General features: G+C 41.7%; 3 protein-coding genes across 3 annotated transcripts; all 3 read left to right on the forward strand.

Annotated features, from left to right (window-relative positions):
- The first annotated feature begins 9,125 nt into the window (after nt 1-9,125).
- LOC115664496 (CSC1-like protein At4g35870) lies at nt 9,126-12,044 on the forward strand. The gene has a single exon (XM_030586424.2). The coding sequence runs from the start codon at nt 9,570-9,572 to the stop codon at nt 12,012-12,014; it is 2,445 nt and encodes an 814-aa protein (XP_030442284.2). The 5' UTR covers nt 9,126-9,569; the 3' UTR covers nt 12,015-12,044.
- Nucleotides 12,045-12,190: 146 nt separating this feature from the next.
- On the forward strand, nt 12,191-13,924 carry LOC115664495 (uncharacterized). Its single transcript, XM_030586423.2, has 2 exons — nt 12,191-13,334; nt 13,474-13,924. Exons 1-2 carry the CDS (start codon nt 13,174-13,176, stop codon nt 13,733-13,735), a joined length of 423 nt encoding a protein of 140 aa, XP_030442283.2. The 5' UTR covers nt 12,191-13,173; the 3' UTR covers nt 13,736-13,924.
- Nucleotides 13,925-18,808: 4,884 nt separating this feature from the next.
- On the forward strand, nt 18,809-24,213 carry LOC115664494 (aspartyl protease family protein 1-like). The gene is made up of 10 exons (XM_056314074.1): nt 18,809-19,203; nt 20,050-20,188; nt 20,564-20,799; nt 21,163-21,387; nt 21,510-21,645; nt 21,723-21,796; nt 21,977-22,076; nt 22,140-22,197; nt 23,675-23,746; nt 23,828-24,213. Exons 1-10 carry the CDS (start codon nt 18,824-18,826, stop codon nt 24,043-24,045), a joined length of 1,638 nt encoding a protein of 545 aa, XP_056170049.1. The 5' UTR covers nt 18,809-18,823; the 3' UTR covers nt 24,046-24,213.
- The last annotated feature ends 634 nt before the right edge of the window (nt 24,214-24,847 follow it).

Raw genomic sequence — 24,847 nt, forward strand, 5'->3', positions numbered from 1 at the left:
TTACAGAACAAAAATTTAAAAAAAAAGGAAATTGCTCCATATAATGCTTACAAGCTCTTGAGTTAGACTATCCATAAATAATGATCACTTCCATCATCCTTCTTGATATAATGCTTTAAATTCTGGCTATATAAAATTGCAAGTTGACCTCCATATAAAATCGGTTCCTATTCGGGTGGGTTTTCACATGGAACCGGAAATCGGACCGGTTATAACTGATTCCCAAAAAATGGAACCAGTTATCGGACCGGTTCAAACGGGAACCAGTTCGATAACGAACGAGGGTGAGCCGCAAGCACACCCCTAATAGGATGAGCTTGAAAAAGAAGACGAAGAGTCAGTGGTGATCGACTTCAGGGTGGGTAGATTCCGAATTTAGAAATTGAAATCTACCATGTTAGAACCGGCCCCCAGTTTCTAGAATGTGGGACCATTCCTGTTTACCCTTGAACCTATCTTATTTTTTCAATTCGATTCCAGAGTCTACTTGAGAACCCGTGTCTCTTTTGTTCGTTTTTTTTAATTTCATTTTTATAGTAAAATAATATGAGCAACAAGACGATCCAAAGTAAAAGATGAATGATGGCAAGCGAGCAAAGGCGAGTCAGGAACGAGAGAGGGTTGTGAGGCTCGAACGAGCGAGGGCGAGCCGCAAGCAAGCGAGGAGGAGAGTGAGTCGCGAGCAAGAGAGAGAGAGAGAGTCATAAAGTATTTGAGTGAGGTTAGAGAGAACAGAGAAAAAAAGAGAAATAGAGAGAAAAAAATGTCAAGATAAAAATTACGGTTTTAGCCTTTATGAAACCGGTTTCAAATTTGATTTTGTCGGTCTGGCCCCCGAGTGGTTCTTCACTCGAGATCGAGAATCAGACCAGTTCCAACGGGACCCTAAAACTGGACCGGTTTTCCAGGCAATCCAATACAGTTGCATAGCCCTATACGTGACCATATGTGCATATTACTGAACGTCGATATATTAATTTCAAGAGAACATGTTTTGTCCAAAGTAGCCGTGGTTTCTCGATCATATATTGGTGTGACTCGACAACTCATCGTCGTTGAAATTTAACGAGTAAAAAAGCGGGTGGAAAGAGCAACAAGATAGATCGAGTTTTTTCTGACTACGATCAACATTGGTGGTATCTCAGTTACGGCCGAAGAACCAATATCCTATCTCAACTTAATAATCATCTCAAGAGATAATATAATCATAGAGTATATAATGAAGAATGCTTTTTGCAACATTCATCATACTTTTCCATGTGTTTATATCTTTATAAAATTGAGGCAGAATTATGGGTGAACGGTTCCAGGTTCCCTCCAGGTTCTTTACAAGTTCCATTTGAAACTTGAAATCTATTCGTAGAAACATGTTCGAACCCAAAACTTACCATGCATACTTTCAAACTTGGAACTAACAAGTTTCTACTGATCCAGTTCTCAGGTTTCAGATTTTACTTCGGAATCGGGTCACTCTTAAGCGGGATCAACCTAATCAATCATTTCTTTCATGTCTGTTTCATGCGCTGATTTGTTTTTCCCAAAAGTGCATTCATTAGGTACAAAAGCAAACAGCGCTTCACACTAGGATGGGATGACCCTCCACTACAGTGCATGGAGAATCCCATAAATCATGGAGGATCTTTCCAAAAATAGTCTCAGAAAGAGAAATGAACCAATTTTTTACTATTTAATTATAACAAATTTATATATAAGAAATAATTATCATTTTGGCATAATAATATAATTTAGAGTTCTTCATATATTAATTACTACACAAAAATATGCACAATATTTCTTATTATGTTTAGGGATTCCTATATTTATAATGATTACTTGTTTTTATAGTTTTGACAATTTAGTTTTATGAGTACCTTTTACGTCTAATCATAAGTTTAAATAATGTTGTATTTATGTTGTAATGTTTCGTGCGCTAGTTTAGTCATACTTTTGTATGACAGTCCGAGCGAAATGCGTGGACAAGCGTCTTGTAATATCCATATAATAGGTTCTTTTTATCTAAATTCATCTTAGTATTCCACATTTACTTTCGCTACAAGAAACTTTAAAGTGTTCCAAGCCGCCTTTTTCGTCCTTGTTCATATTTGCCCCCAAAGAATTATTGGCTCCTCAAGTATATCCTCATCCGCTAAATGAGATTCACTTTCCGTGCGATGTTATAGACCTCTAAGATTGGTTTATATGGTTGGCTTGCTTAGCAAGGTGTCGGACTGCCTCATAAGTAAGCAGGTCACATTCAATTATCAATAACAATATGACGCATCATTTAAATAAACCGGTTATATAAATCAACCTCGATAAATGTAGCATTTCCCTCACTTTTCTCCCGTATATAAAATGGAAAGAAAAGCACATCTTTCTTACACGTACGAGCAATTCAATTTAGTGTAACCAAGCTTAGGTCGCGTTGCACTTTTATTATATGTTCTTATTTTGTTTGGCCGTTTCTAGCTAAAGGCAAAATAGATGGTGCCACTGCCTAGGTCAATGTCCCTATGCGTTGCGTGCGCAGCTGATCTTGCGCATATCTTAATGAGAGTTCTTTTGATCATGGGGTGTCATTCTCATTCGATTGGATGCTCTCGCATTGTTCTAGTTCGGTTGGGAATAGAACTTCAAAGTGAATTTAAAGAAAAGAAAAAAGGGTGATGTGACCATAATTTTATAGAAAAAGAGGGGTTTAATTAGATTTTTTTTAATTAATTTGAAATATTTTAGTATGCCCAAGATAATTTGTATCTGTGACCCAACTTGAAACATAAATAGCACGCGTGAAGTAAATTGATTCTTCCAACCATTTGAAATTGGTCTAAATTCGAATGAAACGCATTCGTGTTTATGTCTTCTTTTTTGTTTTGGGAAAAACGTATTTTATAGAATAAAATGCACGAGGATGTAAAAGGGGTAACCAGGGCAAAAACAAAAAGGGTTACTACCACGAATAATCTCAAATCGGTACATATACGATAAATTTACTCAAAATTAAATTTTTGACATAAAAAACCTCAAATCGGTACACCCGTGACAAATTTGTCACAAATTAGCTGCGGGCAAAACACCCGACAAAGCGAAATAAATACCGCGGCTTCGATCCTTTTCAATAAGATCACCGCGTCGTAAATCAACAGAGCCCAGAGTAATTTCTCTTTCTCCTTCGAGTTTTACCCACTCTACCGTAGCGAAATCCCGAATGCCGTCCGTGGTCCGTCGGTCTTCATTTTCAAGCGATAGAGAGACGACCCCCCGCCACAAGAGAGGTAACCAACGCCGCGACGGGCCGTCCATGGCCAGCATTCTCCGTTCAGCCAAGCTTCAAATTGTTTACCTATCTACGGCATTACCCAATTCCGATCCTGCGATTTTTAAGCGATTGCAATTCCCGATTCCATTGGAAGCCTCACGTCAGCCCCAGTTCAGTCCTAACCAATCCTTTTCCAATACGTCAGGCCGTAGGGATTGCGTGCTAATTCCGGTATTAAACTCCCCCTTGTTCGTCTTTTTTGGGGCACCACCTCATTTGACTGGGAGGGGGAAGGTGGGGGGCTGGCGAGAAATCAATGAATGCGACACGTCGTAGGGAGGGGGGAGGGGGGTCAATTCCCGGAGCCCCGATGGACACGTGTCGGCGCATGCCGCTACGCAAGTGGCGACGAGGCTGTGGATCTGGCGCGTGTGTCCGATATCGATTTGCTGCGAAGAAATTTCGTGACCCCGACCCACGTGTGACGGCAATTGATAGCACGGTCATCCTCGCTCGCACCTTCCCCCTAGGAAATAACAAGATAATAATTAATGAAGGAAAAGAATTATTTCGCACGATGTCACGAAAATAGAAAAAAGAAAAGGGGTGGAGAGAGAGAGAGAGAGAAAAGGTTGGTCCCTCTATTTTCGATTTTTTCATAAAGAAAATGGATTTTGTCTCGCTCTTATGTTTTTCGTTAAACCCTCGACTTCATCCTTTTCAAAAAAATGTGTGTTCGTATTTATTTAAGGGTTAATATCACGAAAAATCCAAAATTGATATATCTATGATAAATTTACCACAAACTAATTTTCTGACTATCAAAAACTCTAAACGGGTATACTTGTGACAAATTAAATATTCGTTAGTTTTCGTTAAATTAGATTAATATCACGAAAAATTACAAACAAGTACACTTGTGACAAAATGCAGGGTAATTGGTACTTCCGTTAATTGCCACGTGTCATCCTACTCGGTAATTTGAAGCTAAAATTACACATGTATGCCAATTTATGATTTTTTGTGGTTAAAAGATTAAATTTGGATAAATTTATCACGGGTGTACTGATTTGAAGTTTTTCGTGATATTAATTCTTTATTTAAAGACTAGCAAAATGTTCATCCAATGTTTGCTTTCTAGAAACTCGTCCGTATAGTCGAAAAAAAGAGAGTAAAATAACATTAGACATTCTTTTGTTCCATCTAGCTAGAGTCTTTAATCTCGACTATGCACTATGCTCTAAATTCGCGATCTCATTAAAATCAATGTGTTTCTTGCATGCTCCTTTCATCTACGTCTTTTGATAGATTATGACGTTGCCTAAGGAATGAAAAGTAAAATTAAAACACGTCTAACACGCTCGCGACAATTGCCATCCATCTAGACGAGTCATCTCGGTCACATTAGTCGTAATCCAACTAGATGAAAACGATATCATGAGTTTGATTTGATTTAATATGGTCCAAATGATCGTTGTTGTATCTCTTTTTCGGAAATCGAACATCAAGTTCGCTATGAAATTTGACTTTGTTTCTTCAACGTGTCGATTTGTGAGGGCTCACGCCTTTCATGTTAATAAATAGCATGCTAACTTCAAAGAGGCGTACGAATCTCTTTTTGCTTTCTAGTGAGTCAAGATCTTATAGAGCAAACCAAAAAATGTGGAAAGTATAAGTCTCAACTTGGCAGCCATGATGCACGAATGAATAAGATGACTAAAAAGGACCTTAAAAGCAATACCCATTAATTTTTGGGATAAGCGTACCGAGAATCGTAAAACTTATCACGAAAATATAATCGAATTTTAAAATTTTCAAAAAGTGCAATTAAGTTCTAAAATTTATCAAGTTTGTGCAATCAAGTCATTTCATTAACTTCGTTCAACTCGACAAGCTAAAAATGCTAACAAATTTTACGATTTGATTGAATCAACTTGAGAAGTGTTAAGGCTTGATTGTATTTTTTTTTTGAAAGTTTTAATATTCAATCTCACTTCGTGACTGCACTTTTTAAAGATTTTAGGACTCGATTGCACTTTCGTGATAAGTTTTAGGATTTTCAGTACACTTATCATTTAAAATTTTTATGGGTAAAAAGAGAGGCAAAAGTCATGCTCTCAAATTAAAGAAAAAAAAATCCTTTGATTTTTAAGGGTTAATACCACAAAAAATTTCAAACTGGTACACACGTGATAAATTTACCAAAAACTAATTTTTTGACCACAAAAACCAGAAATTGGTACACCTATGACAAATTTACCCTCCGTTATATTTGATTAATACCGCAAAAAATCACAAACTGGTAAATCCATGACAAACAGAGGGGTAAAACATTAAAATAGCACACCCATCAACTACCACGTATCATCTAATACAGCAATTCGACGGTAAAATTTAACAAAAACTAATGGAGGGTAAATTTGTCACGAATGTACAAGTTTATGATTTTTTATGGTAAAAAAATTAGTTAGGAGTAAATTTGTCGCATGCATACCGTTTGAGATTTTTTTGTGGTATTAACCCTATTAAAAAAATAGCTAACATAATTAATTTATTGCGTTGAGGCTGGGGTTTTAAGCCGTAAATTCCGGTCACTTTGGGATATGCATCAAGACCAAAGAGGGTGGCCGGTCGGTCTTCGTTTTTAAATTCCTCGGCCGACCAGCGGAGGAAAGATCCCCCGCACCTTCGCTGCCGCTACCACCACCACATCTTGTCGTGTCAATCTTGTATTGACTCGATTTGGCTTACGTGCGAAACTCGTTCCAAGGCCCATTTTTTTTTAAAAAACCTTCCCCCTAATATTTTCTTTCCCTTTTTATTTCATTTTTCTTAATATGTATTAATATAACGTGGAGCATTGTGCACACATCGCTAGCCCTTTGTGGGAAGGTCAAATTTGCATGTGTCTTCGTCCCAAAAAAAAAAAAAAAGAATTTACATGTGTCCATAATTTTTTTTTATTTTTATAAAAAAAAGCATTTTGGATTTTCTTTTTTGTCGCTTGCGTGTTGAATTATCGAAGCCCCCACGTTTCATGTCCATGTCTTGTTATAGCGACAAGACGTTGTCTGAAATTTTTTTTTCAATTTTTTTTTGGGTTTATTAGAAAACACTTTTTCCTCCGCCAAATTCGGCAGGGGGGTCGAATGTCCGAGTCATATGCATATTTTCTTTAATTATGAAAATTATTTTTTCCAAAAAATTCGGCAGAGCCAAGTGAAATTGACTCTTAAGGACAAGATGGGGGGTTGGAGCTTTGTGGTCGATCCGTGACTTGATCTCTTCCTTTTTTTACTGGTCAACAGCATACTGAAATTACACACACACATATATAAATTTATATAAGGTAGAACTAGAAAGTCAAAACGCGTTGACTCCTCTAGAAATTTATGCACACATAAAATTTTATTTTAGCCTTAATACCACGAAAAATCCAAAACTGGTATACATGGATAAATTTATTTAAAATTAATTTTTTGACCCATAAAAATCCTAAATTGGTACAACTGTGATAAATTTACTTTCCGTTAGTTTCCGTTAAAATTTACCTGAATGACACGTGACAGTTGACGGGTGTACTAATGTAGGGTTTTTCCTTTTCAAACTTCTGGATTAAATGAGAATTTCTTCTCTGGGTCTTCAGACAATTCTTCACAAAGTGGCCTCTTTGAACATATGTCGGACATGTTTACCAATTTGTGATTTTTCGTAATATTAATCCAATTTAACGGATGGTAAAATTGACACAAGTGTACCAGTTTGGGGATTTTGTTGATAAAAAAATTAATTTTTGGTAAATTTGTCATGGGTGTATCAATTTGAGATTTTTTGTGGTATTAACCCAAAATTTTAAGCACTTAATATATGCAATGCTATTTTTTTTTCTTTTTCTTTCAATTGATGGGTCAAATTTTACACATAAAAAGCGTCGTTCGCGTCGGGACGCGGATCGAGGATGCCGACAACGGGCTCGCCTTTCATGAAGTCTCGACTCCGAGGGATTCCACAATTAGCAGATATGAATCGAACCGGACGTTCTACAGCCGCAGCGGGTATGTGGCTGTCGCGAATTATGATACGCGCTCGAGAAAGGCCGCCACGACTGGCCGCTCGGGCTCCGTCGATTTATGTAGACATTGCAGTTGAGGCTGGGGAGAAAGGAAAAAGGAGAAGCCCCAAGTGGGCACCTTTCTAGTTTCCTAGGCACAACCTTTCTAGTTTCTTAGGCTCAAAGCGGGCACTTGGTAATCTGTCAATTCGTTCCATATTTAATCATCTCATCTCTGCTAAAGTTTCTTGGGCATTGGTGCTTGCTTAGTCTGCAAGCAAAAGACAGCGTGAGTTCGTGTATCTGCAAGACCATGGGGATCGCACCAAAAAGGAAAGTGCAGAAGAATAGAGATGTATGCACGAAAGCGATGGGCGATGATGGGTCAGTGGCTTTGTTCATTAAAGAACAATTGGGAAAAAAAAAAAATTTTGGAGCTGAAGGAGATTGTGTTTTGTGTCTCAACTTTTGCTTAACCACAAAGTTCATGCGTCACTTTCGTGGTCTGCACCACGTTGGGGGAGGTCAGCAGACTCAACAATCAGTGGGTAACCTCAGCAGAGATGTTCAAAAGATTTGGTTAGTTTCTTGCTCGAAATAACAATAGCAATGAAGCCCCCACAAAGCAAAGGAAGCATCTTGAGCTAGGCCTCGGGAGGACGAAAAGGGACCCTATGATGCTTAGGTCGATGAACGAAGGGATGGAGAGATGAGCGAGAGATTGATTGACATGGGGACAAAGAATCCTTCCTGAAAAATGTATCGTGGGGAGAGTTTTTCTTACCTTTTCTCTTTGGTTTTTTGAAGGCTAAAAGTGCGCATGGTGGGCGAACTGAGCCGTCCAGCACGAACGGGGTCTAGCCTCCCATACCTTTGAGGTCGGGTTGTGCGTGTTTAGGCCCCATGGTCAGGTCCCGTCGGCCGAGCCTTTTGGAGGCCGCCGGCTCTCTTGGGGCCGACACCCTCGCGGGCTGAGCCACTTCCGAACCGCTTTAGTGGGGCTCGAGCTGTGAGTGGAAGATTGAAAATTATTTGGTACAAGTGGTGTTTTACGATAGTTTTCCAATACCAAGCTAAGTCTGTCTCTTGGGTCTGCCTAAGGTAGATCATGCATGTTGAGACTAGATGATTCAAACGAAATTGCTTTCTTGTGACAGGACTATAACACTGCCAATACCAGTCGAGTCGAAATGACATCGACACCAATTCTTTTAGAGGGGCAAACTCCTAGTTGTCTTTCACTTTCAATCTCTTAGAGTGGACAATTCCATTGTTTTGTTAAAAAAAAAACATGGATTTTTGTTGCCTTGTTGGTATATTTCTCACAAAGAGTAATAAGGAGGGAGAGAGAGAACAAGGTAACAAGGTATGGGAGGGAGAGAAAAGCGTGGCCGGGGATGGCTATCGCAACGGGGTGGTGACACGGGTGGGCAGTGGGGGTGGGAAGGACGTAGCCACCGTCGTGGACTACGCCATTGACGATAGGCCGAGCTCGGGTCGAGTTAAGGTGGGTTTTGTGGCGAGCAATTCAAAATGACGATGGTTTCAACAGGTTCCGAAAAATCGGAGCTGGTGTTCGATGCGTGTGCACAAAACCGAGGAGGATTCTTAAAATTTGTCCCTTACTAAATGATCCCTTGATGTTCCATTAGCCGGAAAGGGTCCAACGTGATGGTCGAAACGCCCGAGATAAGTATACTATCCCGCAACTAGGGCCTTTGACATACGATAAAATTGGAACACCCCCCACCGAATTCATTCGGGCTTTTTAACTTGTGTTATAGCCCAAGGAAGTAAGAAGAAGAAGAAGCAGCATGGAAAGGGGCGTTCAATTACATTGTGCGCACGAGACGACGATGACGAGGACAACAATGCGCCGAGGCCAGGGGTGTAAATGAAAACTTTCTTTAAACTCCGTGCCGAATGCGTAATCATCCCGAATCTTCCCAACGTGTTCCTTCTCCTCTCGGTCGTCTTCTCCGTCGCGCACGCCGACACAACGACACGCAGCTCTCCAATTCACTGGTCAGAATCTCCCATCTCCTCCTCCTCCTCCTCCTGCGATTCCCCAATCCCAAACCCTAAGAAATCCATCCATGTCCACCTCTCCCGACCCGTCGCATGGTTCGCAGACCTCGCCATCCCCGCCCCCACCGAGAAGGCCCTAGAGACTCGCCGGGACTCTGCGCCGCCCTCCACCTCCCCGAGCCCTAACTCGCCCCCCGAGGCACGACGGGCCCGCCCCTCCTCCCGCCGGCGATGCCGCCCGCGGCCGACGCGCTGGCCCCCCGCCGTACCCCCCTCCCCCTCCGCCCCCGGCGACGGCGGCGGGGGGAGGCGGCTGGGGACGCTTGGTACGGCAGCATCCAGTACCTGCTCAACATCTCCGCCATCGGCGCCTCCTGCTGCGTGTTCATCTTCCTCTTCCTCAAGCTCCGCAGCGACCACCGCCGCATGCCCGGCCCGGCCGCGCTCGCCACGAAGCTGCTCGCGGTGTGGCACGCCACGGGCCGGGAGATCGCGCGGCACTGCGGGGCCGACGCGGCGCAGTTCCTGATCATCGAGGGCGGGAGCTGCAGCCTGCTGCTGCTGATCGCGGTCCTGTCGGTCTTTGTGCTTTTGCCGATTAATCTCTACTGCGGAGACGCGGTGTTGAATGATCAGTTCTCGAAGACGACCATCAGCCACATCACGAAAGGTTCTGGATTGCTTTGGGTGCATTTCTTATTCGTGGTCATTGTTGTTGTTTTGATGCATTTCGGTATTAATGCAATTGAGGGAAGATTGAGGGTTACTAGATTTAGGGATGGAAATGGGAACCCGAGTTATCCGGACGCGAGTTCGACTGCGATATTTACTGTTATGGTGCAAGGTTTGCCGAAGACCCTGGGGGTCGATAGCCAAGAATTGCAGGAATATTTCCAGCACAAGTATCCAGGGAAGCTTTATAAGGTAATTTTGCCTATGGATTTGTGTGCATTGGATGATTTGGCCTTGGAACTGGTTAGAGTTAGGGATGAGATTTCTTGGTTGGTCGCGAGGATGGACTCGAGGCTTTTACCCGGAGATGGTGAGGATTTGGAACACGGGGGTGACTTCTTGGAGGGAATGAGGGTTTGGGCTGTTCGTATGTGGAAGCAAGTAAAGCATGTTTGGGATCAGGTGGCAGATAGATTAGGTTACACGGACGAGGATAAGTTGAGAAGGTTGCAGGAATTGAGAGCTGAACTGGAGACCGAACTTACAGCCTATAAAGAAGGGCGTGCACCCGGTGCTGGCGTTGCATTTGTGATGTTTAAGGATGTGTACACAGCAAATAAGGCTGTTCAGGATTTCAGAAGCGAGAAGAAGAGGAGAATTGGGAAGTTCTTTTCAGTCATGGAGTTGCGCCTTCAGAGGAACCAGTGGAAAGTTGAGCGAGCACCGTTGGCTACAGACATATATTGGAATCACTTGGGGTTGACAAAGTTCTCTATGAGACTGCGGAGGGTACTTGTAAATACGTGCTTGCTCTTGATGTTAGTGTTCTTCAGTTCTCCTCTAGCTGTCATCAGTGCCATAAACAGTGCTGGGCGAATCATCAATGCGGAAGCCATGGATAATGCTCAGTCATGGTTGGCCTGGGTGCAGAGCTCGAGCTGGCTTGCTTCGGTTGTTTTTCAGTTCTTGCCGAATGTCATCATCTTTGTGAGTATGTACATAATTATACCATCTGTACTTTCTCATCTCTCCAAGTTTGAGAGGCATCTCACCATGTCTGGAGAGCAGAAAGCAGCCCTTCTAAAGATGGTGTGTTTCTTCCTCGTTAATCTCATCCTCTTGAGGGGTCTGGTGGAGTCGTCACTAGAAAGTGCTCTCCTTCGAATGGGCAGGTGCTATTTGGATGGAGAAGATTGTAAGAGGATAGAGCAGTACCTTAGCGCATCTTTTTTGTCAAGATCGTGCCTATCCTCTCTAGCATTTCTCATCGCCAGCACATTCTTGGGAATATCTTATGATTTATTGGCTCCTATCCCTTGGATCAAAAAGAAGATTCAGAAGCTTCGGAAGAATGACATGCTTCAGCTGGTTCCCGAGCAAAGCGAAGATCGCCCCCTCGAACAGCAGGAAACAAATAGTCTTCGGAGACCCCTGATCTCTGAAACTGTTTACGACACCCCTAGATTCAGTGCTGTTGACCTACCCGGCCAGGATCTTACTGAATATCCGACCAACAGAGCCTCACCTGTGCCAAAGCAGACGTTCGACTTTGCTCAGTATTATGCATTTAATCTGACGATATTTGCCCTGACCATGATATATTCCTCATTTGCTCCTCTTGTGGTCCCCGTCGGTGCAGTCTATTTTGGGTACAGATATGTGGTTGACAAGTACAACTTTCTATTTGTTTATAGAGTTCGGGGGTTTCCTGCTGGCAACGACGGGAGGTTAATGGACTCTGTGTTGAGCATCATGCGTTTTTGTGTCGATCTCTTTCTCCTTTCAATGCTCTTGTACTTTTCAGTCCAAGGCGACTCGACAAAGCTGCAGGCCATATTTACGCTTGGACTGTTAGTGATGTATAAGTTGTTGCCGTCCGATGGCGATAATTTTCAGCCAGCCCTGTTGGAAGGCATACAATCTATTGACAGTGTCATAGATGGGCCTATCGATTATGAGGTGTTCTCATGTCCCAAATTCGATTGGGATACTTATTATAGATAATGCCATTCTCCAATGCTGTTTATTAGCTCATTAACTTGTATGCGTGCTCTCTTTTCTCAATTGCTAACTTGCTTTTCTTGCTGCATTGCTTGGTCCCAGATTTCACATGTCAATACATATCCTGTTGATCTCATCTAGGTTTGTTCCACACCAGTATAAGGGTGCATATGGTGTGGAGTGATCTATCTGTCTGGTTCTTTTTATCATTTGGAGTAGTCTTTTATGGTAAGTAATGGGTAGGAATAGCATACCTAATAACTGCATGGTGATACATTATTTGTGACTTCTAGTTCTCAAGGTAAACCATCTCTCGATGTTTGATCAAGACTAGTTTGTCAGGAATTGATCATTGTCTTCATGTAAGGGCACAAGCATTTGATGTTTTTACTTTCCTTCTTTGATGGAAATATCAGATGGTATTGCTATGAATGGTAACGAGATGCAGCTGCTATACAATGTGCAAATTTCGTTCTTTACGAAATTTTCGACGGTACCCAACGGCTCTTATCTCATGATATAAGTGAGTATCATTATGGATGGTAATGAAATACCCGGGCACGTAACCGCAATTTGCGGCCAAGGTGGAGATGAATCTTCTTAAATAGAAGAGTCTGGCTCTAGAGTTTCTTCCCATCAATAAAAGATGACCATAAACGCTTTCTCAAATTACGAAAGTTAAAGATTTTTCTGCTTTCAAAATAGTCTCCTTTAAATCATGTTTTCCGTGCGAAAGTTTTGAACTTTTTTTGCATCTTTCAAAAGCAGAAAAGACGGGGCACGTTTCTGTTCACCCGAGCTTCCTTCAAACTTACTCTCGTGTCATGTCACCTTCTGAGCACAAGAATTGCTAGGACCCAATTGAAAGTAGGCAAAAAAACACGAGGCGGAGAGACTTTGTAGGATCTCATATTCAACTGGGTCAAAAGTGTGAAAAAAAAGACCAAATCCCTATGTTAGCTCTTAGCCAAGCAGACTGGCTCTCCTTCTTCACTTGAACTGGGTCTAACCTCCAATGTGGCTTCACCATAATCTCTCTCTCGTGTTTGTAACATGTGATTGATGTCGATAAATAGGAGCCAAGTTCTAATCTCCATACACACACACACACCCACAAGTCCCAACACAAATTTGGTTCCGGATTTGATTTTTCGAGAAGACAATGCACCATTTAGCATTGGAGGTCGGCCTGGTCGATCCCCCCACCGCCGAGACAAAAGCCCGCGAGCGTGAGAACGCGAAGCGACCCATCTGTCCGAAGCCCCGACGGCTCCGGTCGGCGACGCCGGACCTCCTCAGGTCCCTCAGATGCAGCAAACACTGGTTCGGCTTTCCCTTGCACTTTTTTTACCTCTAGGATGTGAAAAGGCTCATGAAGGGGTTTGATTTCACCATTCGGGATGATGCAACCGCTCACTTCCAAAATTTTTCCTTTTTTCGATTCTTTGTTTTCGCCTTGCAGCCAGCAGAATGGTGATGGAAGAAGCGCAATAGGGAACCCGTTGGTAGACAAGGTCGGCCTCATTATCCAGGCAGGCGACGAGGACGAAAGCCCGGGTATCGGGTGTTCGCCGCTGCCGTGCGGCGTGGGGTCACCGCCCACGAGGACCGATAATCCGCTGGTTCACGACGTCCGCTTCGTCCACCAGATGGAGCATCTCTCGCCATTCTCACCCGCCAACCTCGCCAACAAATTCAATTTTCCCTCCGCCTCTCCGGTTTGAGACTCCAACGTATCTACCATAGCTCCAGCCCCATTTTTCTTTATTATTATTATTATTTATTACAATTGTTTTGGACAATTCGTGAGATTTTTTGGTTTTCGGCTTATTTTTCTTTTGTAAATATATGAAGATACACGTAAGCTGGGCAATTTTTATTGGACATATATATGAAACCGGAAATTGTGAGCTCGTGGACTTGTGAAGCTGCTTTGGATTATTGAGCTAGGGAAAAAAAAAAGATAAAAAAATTTATAAAAAAATAAAAAGAAAAAAATGGGTCTGCTTATGGAGTTCAATAACAACTATCTGGGAATAAAGACCCAAAAATAAATAAATAAAAATAAAAAAATAAAGGAAAAGTTTGGTTTTGCCCAGAAAAACAAAACTTTAATACTTCAAGCCCATCAAATGTGATAGAGCAAATAATCTCAATTTGGGCCCTAAATAAGAGGCCGTAACAACACATTCCACAAACACCGTCGATGGGATACCTTACGGGCTCCTTGATCTTGAGCTTCCATTAGACGGGGGGCCTAAGTGGAGTACATGAGACGTGGCCACGATCAGTTCGAAAACACGAAAAAGAAGTTGAAGGCCGAGTCAAGGAGGGGCCATCGACCGAGGGCTAACCGTAGCGAACCGGAGCTATTGCAAATCATCCCTAGAGCAACGCGAAAGTCGAGAGGCAGTCCGAGATTCTCGCGGAGAAAGGTCGTGATGTATAATGGAATGACTCGTTAAAGAAACAGGAGGGAATCGAAGTAAGAAAAACACGTCTCTCGGCACATTCATCGTCGACGATACACTAACGAGAAAAAAATTTCAAGAGACATTAGTGTAGGTTTTTCTAACTTCGGTACTCGTCTTTGATTATACTAAAGAATTCCCAATCGTCTCTTGCGAGCTTTTTTTCGCTTTCCCTACACGCTTCATTGATTTCCATTGAGAAGTTTTATGTCCAATTCCAGTTATCGAGCAAGCATGGCATCCAAAAATGTAGGTCATCCGTCCTGATTCAATAAAGTTCCTTGCAAGTTCCCCTTTTTTTTTTTCGTTTTTGATTTACCATCTGCGCATTATTTAAGTAATCCGAACTTTACAAAGTCCTTGAGGCCTGAAGTCATATTAGCATCCATTTGCTCGTATTCGAAGTCAAGCTCCATACTTTGAATCGGTCATCGGTCGTCTTCGATTGGACATCAATCATTGAAACAATTGAGTTTTGGCGACCACAACTTGATAAAAACACACGTAATACATACTCACACGATTAATCTCCTACCAATCCAGACAATAAATCGACTTGGTTTATTCTCGTAAAACAATGACACATAGACATGTATATAAGTGGTCAAAATACACTATAGAGAAATATCAGAATTGACCGCGTTTGATTGGGCTTTTGGAAAAAAGCCTTTGCGGGAAATACAAAAAGATTTTAGGTTAAAAGGGTTTCTTGAAATGTAAATGATTGGTAAAGTGTAATAGGGAAACAAATTTGGTTTAAGTGATGTTTGGAAAAGTCGCGCTTGTAAAGGACGTTTGCTATTTTCTTTTAAAAAAAGAATTCAAACCTCGCACGACCTCAATCAACTCGCGGCGAGGCCGCCATGATCTCGTAGACCATCTATAGGAATTCTAGGGTTTCCAATTTGGGGGTGATTTGGCAACATTAGAGCTTCACCGGTGCCCATCTTGCATTCCATCCGGCGAAGCTTCACCGGCAACCCACATTTGCAACTCGGAGAAGATGAACAGTTCATATTAAGGCAAAATCAGAAGATAGGTCCCCAAGGTAGTCACAAAAGAATTTGCCAAGCACCCCAATTGTTTCTAAAGGGGCTTTAAAGGACCAAAGCCCCTTAGGAAAGAGAGTCCCAAACGCACCCTATGTACCAAAATGATCCTATTAGTATCATACTCTGACAAAAGCATATGCCTAAAATGACAATATTAGGATTTGGCGTACAATCACAAAGAAATAAAAAGTAAAATCGAGAAAAAAAAATCGAGACATAAGATTTTTTTATCTCAATTCACTCATATAGAGCGGAACTACGTGCCTTCCTATAAATAGGGAATATGAATCACGCCCTAATAATATAATCTAATTTTCCATCAATTTTAGCATGTGGGATCTCGTCGTGTTATTCAAACACTATGCGTATAGAAGTTTAATTATGTTATAATAGTCTTACTCACTAAGTCAGCATGATTTGATTTGATTAAAGAATGACCAAGGAGAAACCGAAAGCCCCTTTTGACCGTTGCTGCGCATTTCGCCTCTTTGATTTCCAAGTCGTGCAATGTACTCGTTTCATTTTGGTTCATCAATACCAAGTCTCGCTCTAAGAAACTTCCTTAGTACTTACGCTGTTCCTTTGGGGTTAGTGATTTGCGGAGTCTTCTCTTTTTTTTTTCATTACGACTTTCCGCAGAAATCCAAAGTGGGTTTGACAATACCATCACGAAAAAACACTCGAAAACCATAATTGATGTCTGCCACTTGTCATCCCTGGACAGATGCCGTGTTACATACTCAATCGTTTAATAAGTTCCTCGTGTGGAAATGAATATATGCTCGGTGCAGTAATCCATCGTGATTTTGTAACGGACTTGCACGTGTGAATCAGACGCATGGGAGCAGGTTATAAGTTCTGGGCACTGTCGAATACCAATTATATGTATAGACCAAAGGGTATTATTAGTACGCAGCTGGATAGAGTATTTCGCGAATTTTAGATTTATTTACTCGAGATTTTTACTATACTTTCAAAATAGTCCTCCCGGCGATGCCCTCAATGACCACGGCGATCATTGTAGCCCTCGGCTAGATCCGAGGAGGGCCGTGAGCCTCGCCTAATGATCATGCGATCATCATGGCTAACACTAACCTGGGTGAAGGCGTCGCCATCACTAAAAAAAAAAAAAACCAAAAAAATCGTAAATAAATAAAAAAAGAGAGAAAAAATCATAAAAAAAGAGAAAAAAAAATTATGAAAATGTCATTAAAAAATGTCCATTCGGTGCGTGTTAATACATAAGATGGCCGGCATTCACGTTAGCATTTTTAATCAAAGCGGATAAACTCAATTGCTAAATTGGCAATTTTTAGAACTCAATTGGTAAACTAAAGGTTTATCATTGAATTGATAAAAAATGTAATAAATTTATGACATTTTCGATGATATTTCTCACTCTACGAGTAATGCTACAGAAAATCTCACTAAACAGCGTAACATCTAGCTATGTTTTCACAGTAAAGTTCCGGTGCGTAATGCTCCGACATTCGTGCAAATCGCGATCGTTTTCGTAATATATGTTTATTATTTCTAGGCGGGTGTTTTTTTTTTTTTCCCATAAAGCGTGCCTTTTTTATGGTGAGAAAGTGAATCCGCCTAGCTGCTTTTCTACTTTGCTTTTCCTTTTTGACTTTAAATCGATCGAGTTTAAAGAAAAAAAGGCGAGGCCTTTTCCATGTTTCTTCCGTAAATTGCGCTATAGCAAATGGTCAATCATCGCTTCCTTTCGGATGGGGAAAAAACGCTATGATTAATACCACGAAAAACTCTAAATTAATATAATAAATTTATTTTAAATTAATTTTTTAATCATCAAAAATCTTAAAATAGTATATCCGTGATAAATTTACCCTCTGTTAGTTTTCGTTAAATTTTTTGGATCATGATTTTGACGCGGACGGCTCATGTTAAACGTAATACAATACTTACAATATATACAAAGAATCAGTTTTTCAGAATATTCGAAATAAGTCCGTGTTTCTCTTTAAATTTAACACCACGAAAAATCCAAATAAGTACACTCGTGGTAAATTTATCTCAAATTAATATTTTGACCACTAAATACCTCAAAATTTGTATTCCCGTGACAGATTTACCTCAAATTAATATTTTGACCACCAAAAACTCAAAACTGGTACATCCGTGATAAATTTACTCTCCACCAAATTGGATTGATATCACGAAAAATCACAAAATGATACATTTGTCCTCCGTAAAACCTCAAACAGGTACATCCTTCAATTGCCACGTATCATCAAACCCATAAATTTGACAGTACAAGTTAATGGAAACTAGCAGAGGTTAAACAGGTGCACCGATTCGGGGTTTTTGGTGGTTAAAAAATTATTTTGGGATAAATTTGTCATGGGTGTACCAGTTTGAAATTTTTCGTGAACTCTTTATTTACCCCAATTGATAGCTTCGGGATTTTCGATGGTCAAAAAATTAGTTTGAGATATATTTGTCACGGGTACACCAGTTTGAGGCTTTTTGTGAGCTCTTTATTTACCCGATGGATGGCAATTGGGATGAGGATTAGCGTTAATCAGCGAGATTTTTTTTTTTTCGGCTTGTTCTATCTCTAACTTTTCTCATTCTCTGGCTTTTGTTCAGTCTCTTGCAGAGCGCGGGAATCGAACTCCGCACCTATAATTCTGACGTCCTCATCCACTTAACAGGGTCGCATGCCTATTGGCAAAATAAGTGAGATTAGGTGGGTGGTTATGGATTATTTAATTTTTGCACGGTCACGAATAATCTAATTAGCAAGGGGAAAAAAGACGAAACGGGAGTCCGGCAACAACAAGCACCGTCACGCACCATCATCACGTCACCTTCCGCGTCGTTTATGACGTGGGGGCCCCCCGATCCGTCGCTCGGCACGTCGTCGTTTTATGCGCTCGCCCGTCGCCCGTCGCCCCCCCCAATCCGCTGTCGTTTCTCTCGCGAATCCGAAACCGACAGACAGCAACGCGAACCCCCCCCCCTGGCTTACTGCGCGAATCGACGTCGACCCCTCGGTCTCTCTCGTACCAGAAACCGTGTCGTCCGTGTCCGAAAACGCTTCGTCGTCTACGCCATAATCTCTCTCTTCTCGACCTCTTGTCTCTTCTTTCTCTCTCTCCCTAGAAACGGAGAGGCGACGCGTCGTTTCGCCATCACTCGAGGAGCCTTCACTTCGCCACTTCCGCTCTCTCCTCCTCCTTCTCCTCTCCTCCGGCTGACCAAACTCTCCTCCCCCTCCCCCCCCACCGGAATCTCGCTCCGTGTCGCGCCGAATCCCGTCATGGCGCGCGCCGCCGGCGACCGCTTCAGCTTCACCTCCCCCTCCTCCTCCTGCTGCTGCTGCTCCTCCTCCTCCTACTTGGCCGACTTGGTGCTCTGCTGCGCGATCGCGGCCTGCCTGTGCGCGGGCGGCTGCGACGGCGCCGGGACCTTCGGGTTCGACGTCCACCACCGCTCCTCCGGTACGGTCAAGGCGATGCTGGCCGCCGCCGGCGAGGACGGGCTGCCCGAGGCGGGGAGCCTGGGGTACTACGCCGCCATGGCACACCGCGACCGGTTGGCCCACGGCCGTCGCCTCGCCGCGTCGGCGGCGGAGGTGGATCGGGTGCCCATCACTTTCGACGGCGGGAACGACACCTACCGGATCAAATGGCTCGGCTAGTATGCGCCTTCGTTCTTTATTTACTTATTTATTTATTTTTGTTGTTGCTGTTGCTGTTGTTTGGCTCTGCGTTACTTGTAGCTCTGTAGTATGTGAGTGGAGCGATGAGGTTCTAGCCGATGAACTGAGTGCGCAACCGATGCCCTTTTTAACTTACAACCGCTAGAGAAAAAGTATGGTGGGATTTTTAGTTTTTTTGCTCTTGTTTTACCTTTCAAGCTTGTCGTTGTGGTGGTGAATTTCGTGGGAATCATACACCAGTACCCGTCTTCGATATCAAGTTATCGATTGAGTGCGCGGCTTAGCGGCGACCGGATGGCACCGACGAGAAATATCTTTTTTTTTTATATATCAAAGCGAGCTCTTCTGGGGGGATTCGTGGATGATAACCATGGTCTGGAATATTATGCTTAGATTGGTTGCTGAGGATGAGTAATCTGAAGGGAAGAAGGAAGGGGTGGAGATGATCTTCTCTTTCTCTGGGTGTTTTGTGGTCGAGTTTAACTGTGGGAAATTGGATCATGCACTTGATAATTAGCTTAAATTTTTCTCTCTCAAATAGATTGCCTTTTAGATGCGGGGCAGGGCGGGGCAGAATCCCGTATGCTTTTTCTGTTAAACAGATGTCCTTTCGTTTTATTTCTGTAAAATGCGAGGATTTCTTTTTTGCTGTTGAGATTTCCGCTTGCCTTCTAGAGTGGAATTTTCCCGATTTCTCTGCGAGAAGGTTTTCCTTGTTCTGTTCTTATAGCTACCAGCCTATGTAGGGGACGCTGATGTTTAAAGTCTTTGAGTCTTGGATATTAGCTGAGAATTGTTACTTACGGTGCTTTCTGCATTTTCAGTTTGCACTATGCAGATGTCTCTGTTGGGACCCCAAGTTTATCATTTTTGGTGGCACTAGACACTGGGAGCGATCTGTTCTGGATACCCTGTGATTGTAGTATTAATTGTGTGCATGGATTGAAGTTATCGAATGGGCAGGTATATGCTGTTATGTCCCGTTCATTTTATCGCTTCAAATTTCTGTGGGAAGTTTCTTTTCCTTTTCTTTTTCTGAAGAAGCGGTTCTTGCTGTCTTCTAGGATGATCTTTTTGGCTTCTAATGTTACTTTAATTTATTTTTTAAGTTTGCATATCATTTTTCTGTTTGCATCAATTTGTTCTATACATAGTTCTTCAAAAGATTGTCATTCTTGATTTCAAGCAATTATGTGTGACTAATCTTACCTGGCTGAAAATCATGCCAAAAATCTTTCGAAAGGAGGTATTCAAATGCTATATGAAGTAAAACTTTCTGAAGGTACTAATACATTGATTTGAGCAAGAATTATTTACAGAATAATTTTTGCCAAGCAGGAAATAGATTTCAATATCTACAGCCCTGATGCATCATCATCAAGTACATTAGTTCCCTGTAGTGGCGGCCTTTGCAGGCAACAATTCAGATGCTCTGCCACTCACAACCAATGTCCTTATCAAGTTGTTTATGTCTCTAACGGTACTTCATCCACCGGGATTTTGGTTGAAGATGTATTGCATATGACCTCAGACGACAATCGATCAAAAGTAGTTACTGCTCAGATAACATTTGGGTAGGTATTTGCTAGCTCTTTGGTATAATATGGCGGTCTGTTAGAACTTAATTAAGCAATATCCACATTTGAAGGTTAAGAGTGAAGTCTCAGTTACCAACTTTTATTGCTACTCAAACTTTTCAAATAAACAAGGTGGCTTGAACTTTTAACGAAAATAATAGATGGGAAGACGAGTATATGCTGGTTTCTAAGTGTTAATACGGTTTCTGAATGCAGTACTAACTTGAATTTATTTATATTTTCTTGTCAAATGGCCTTCTATCTCTTTCTTTGGACTTGTTGTGCATGCGTGTGTCCGAAGTTCTTTGGCTGGTTATATTCTATATAATGTCGCTGATCAAGTAAGGCTGTTCCTTGCAGATGTGGTCTTATTCAAACTGGTTCCTTTTTGGAAGGTGGTGCACCCAATGGTCTATTTGGTCTCGGCATGAACAACATATCAGTTCCTAGCATTTTAGCTAAAGATGGGCTTGCAGCAAATTCATTTTCTATGTGCTTTGGGCATGACGGCATTGGGAGAATTAGTTTTGGAGACAAAGGCAGCTCAAACCAAGGGGAAACACCATTTATTGTTAGTCAGTCACAGTAAGAATCATGCTTTTCACTGTATAAAGCTAGAGGCACAATTGCTACATTTAGTAGGGGGAGTTTATATATTCTGTTTTCTTGACTGTGACTCTAAATATTTTGCTTTCATGTTTTGCCAGTCCAGCTTACAATATTACTGTCACACAAGTCATCGTGGGAGAAGAAATTCATGATCTTGAATTTAGTGCTATTTTTGACTCTGGAACCTCATTTACTTACTTGAATGACCCAGCTTACACCCTCATTTCCAAGGCTGTAAGTTAACGGAGATATATCTGATGTTTAATTCGAACATCTAATTTCTTTGCCTTAATGCTTGAGTTTATCTGCAGTTTGACTCCAGTGTCCAAGAGAAAAGGCATTCTTCAGATCCCACTATTCCTTTTGAATATTGTTACGACCCAAGGTGATCCTCTCCAGGAGCTTGAAGTTGAAGTTTTCCAGTTCTTTTTAGATAAACCACAAACTTTTGTTGCAGAAACATCAAAGCAGGAGACCTCTACATGCTCCATTAGATTATGGTTTTCTCCAATTACATCTCTTAGATGTGCTGATTCTTGATATATATATATATATATGTATACAGAACAAATCAAAGCCTCTCTCATACTCCTGTGTTGAACCTGACCATGAAAGGTGGAGATAGCTTTTATGTTACTGAACCAGTAGAGTTGATTTCGGTGCTGGTAAGACTTTTTGTCATTGCCCGTTTACCAGCAGCATGATGCTAATTCTGTCCTTTTTTACAGGGTGGACATGTCTATTGCCTGGCTGTGGTGAAAAGCGGCAATCTAAATATAATTGGACGTGAGTATTCATGACATAAATAATACTGATGCTGCTATTTATGGAAGCTGCATTTACTGACATTTTATTAGCATTTTCTTTCGGCTATATTATTCACCAGTAAGCCTAGAGTTCTGGAAATTCAATGCCATATAAGGAATTTCGGCTTGTATGATAAAAAAATTGGTACTTCTGACTTTTGTTGACTAAGTGGGCCACTCTTCTGGTAATTGACATAGGCAATATCACGGTCATCTTGAAACATACATGAAGATGACATTATACCAAATGCTGATTAATCACTCTCTCAGGAATCTATTCTTGCTTTTGAGACTTAGGACTTGATGGATATAGAGTGAAGTTCAAGGCAATTTTTGGCTCCATCTGTTTGTTGCATACTGTATTACCATGAACCTTAGTCTTTTATCTTTCCCATTTAGTTGGACCATGTTAGAATTTAATCCCAATGCATTGTAAGATTGCGTGAAAGCGGGGCATGATAGTAAAATATTTTCTGGGAGCGTCGGCTACACAATGGACCATGTTCATATGTGGATGACACGATTAATGGAAGATATTTCCTGGATGAACAAGTAAATAAGGGCCTGTTTGGTAACGCTCCAGATTCTCTGATTCGCTGTTCTTTTGTTCCCCGGAACAAAAAAAGAACAGAAATCCGTTTGGTAACATCAGTCAATTTTTTTGTTCCCCAGAATAAAAAAGTGGTCAGGGAATAGATTTGGAACAGAATTAAGAAGTAAAAAAAAGGCTGCTTCTTGATTCTGGGAACAAGAATCAGAAATAGAAGAGATTTTTTTTTTCTTTTTCTTCTTTCCTGTTCTTCTTCTTTCGTTCTTTCTTGGCCGATCCGGTCACAGGCCAGGGCCGGCGAGGGCGTCGCGGCCCTCACCGGCGAGGGTGAGGGCTGGACCCTCGCGGCCTAGGCGAGGGTCGGCGAGGTCGCCCAGGCCGCGAGGGTCCAGCCCTCGCCTATGGCCAGTCGCTGACCATGGCCAAGAAGGAGAAGAAAAAAAAAAGAAAAAAGAAAGAAAGAAATATTAAAATATTTAAAAATATTATTAATAAAAAGAAATTTTGTGCAGTTACCAAATGCATTTCTGTTCTTTTTCTATTCCAGGAATGGAAATTTTGGGCCGTTACCAAACGCCTTCAAATGCTTAGAAATTGTTTCTGGGAACAGAATTAAAAAAAAATCATTTCTGAGCAGAAATTGTTTTCGGGAACAGAATGGTTATCAATCAGGCCCTAAGCAGCCCATGTGCATGCACATAGACAACATTTCGTGCATCTTCCTCTTCAGTAAGAACCGTAAGGTTATGGAGTGACGGGCTAAACCACGACACTTGTGCTTGAACTCTGATCTGTTTATGATGTTAACTTTATACTTGCAGTTCCAATGCTTTTTAATAGCTGAATCACGAGATTGTCGTTTCCACATTGAGCTATTCTGGCGCTGACAATTCTGTTTACTTTTCAGAAAACTTCATGACCGGCTATCGCGTAGTTTTTGATCGCGAAAGGATGGTACTTGGTTGGAAGCCCTCCAACTGTGAGTAACTCTGCTTGACCTTACGAAAACATCCAATCGCGCATCTTGTTGACAATTTGGCGTTAACATTTTTGTTTCCAGGCTACGATGTGAATGACACGTCCATGTTGCCTGTCAACCCGAAAAACACCAGCGCAATTCCTCCTTCTGTTGCCTTCAATCCAGAAGCCACTAAAAGTAGCGGCGACAATAATCGCGATTCAGCGGTGTCACCGCCTATGTTGAGTTATTCGTGGCATCTGCGTCCTTTTACCTGCCTATTAATCACTCTTGTTTATCCATTTTTGGCCATTTTTTGATTCTTTTCCATGCTGAGGCCTTCCTCGATTCCCAGAGGATTACTTATACGGGGGCATTAGATAGAAACAGCAATTTGAGTATAACTATATTAACTTCCACTTCTAGGATCCGATAGCAGAGTTGTTGTATGTACATATATATTAGTTATGAGCAAGATGAGATTGTCACAGCGTTTCGTGATTGAGGATTGGTGTTGTTGATTCGGGTTTCGGATGAGGTGTCTTGTGATCCGAATGATATGATGCTCAGAGATGCTACTGAGATATAGTTTTCTTGGGTCATCCTATACTGTTGTGGCTTAAAACCGCACGGATCCGCAGCCCAGCTTACTGGCTGTAGTCGATACTTAACTCATTGCTCGTCTCATTGTGGTTTTTGGTTCAAGTCTTGCCAGGGGTAATGTTTTTAAACTCGGATCGAGCAATGAACCGGCTTGGCTTCCGGTTACCGGTTTAGCTGGTCCGACCACTTAATCAAAGAGTTGAAACAATTTGCAGACAAAATACACAGTATATCCACCCTTTCTCTTCTCTTTTGTTCTTCTAAAAGGGAATGTTTCACAAATCATTCTCAAGGTCCGTCCTCATATCAATTTACATTCTCAATTTTTCGAAACCTACAATTTGCATCTCAAGTTTTTGTAGCTAAACTTCAAAATGCATGCGCTGTTAGTTGAACTTGGCTGACTGCGGTTGTCATGGTTGTGAAATTTGCTGAAATGACATTTTTATTCCAACAACGCCCCTATGTCATATTTTCTCCAGGCACGCCCCCATCAAATCAGAATAATTCCCTGGAAAT

The sequence above is a fragment of the Syzygium oleosum genome, unplaced genomic scaffold (genome assembly GCF_021117445.2).
Source record: "Syzygium oleosum isolate NSW1041296 unplaced genomic scaffold, Sole_v2.1 Sole_v2.08, whole genome shotgun sequence".
NCBI lineage: Eukaryota > Viridiplantae > Streptophyta > Magnoliopsida > Myrtales > Myrtaceae > Syzygium > Syzygium oleosum.

What these genes read in the sequence shown, in the direction of transcription:
- LOC115664496 (XM_030586424.2), top strand. Translation starts at nt 9,570, where the DNA reads ATGCCGCCCGCGGCCGACGCGCTGGCCCCCCGCCGTACCCCCCTCCCC.
- LOC115664495 (XM_030586423.2), top strand. Translation starts at nt 13,174, where the DNA reads ATGCACCATTTAGCATTGGAGGTCGGCCTGGTCGATCCCCCCACCGCC. An exon ending in CTCAGATGCAGCAAACACTG is followed by an intron (nt 13,335 to 13,473) that starts GTTCGGCTTTCC and finishes TTCGCCTTGCAG; the next exon opens with CCAGCAGAATGGTGATGGAA.
- LOC115664494 (XM_056314074.1), top strand. Translation starts at nt 18,824, where the DNA reads ATGGCGCGCGCCGCCGGCGACCGCTTCAGCTTCACCTCCCCCTCCTCC. An exon ending in TGAAGTTATCGAATGGGCAG is followed by an intron (nt 20,189 to 20,563) that starts GTATATGCTGTT and finishes TTTGCCAAGCAG; the next exon opens with GAAATAGATTTCAATATCTA. An exon ending in ACACCCTCATTTCCAAGGCT is followed by an intron (nt 21,646 to 21,722) that starts GTAAGTTAACGG and finishes GTTTATCTGCAG; the next exon opens with TTTGACTCCAGTGTCCAAGA.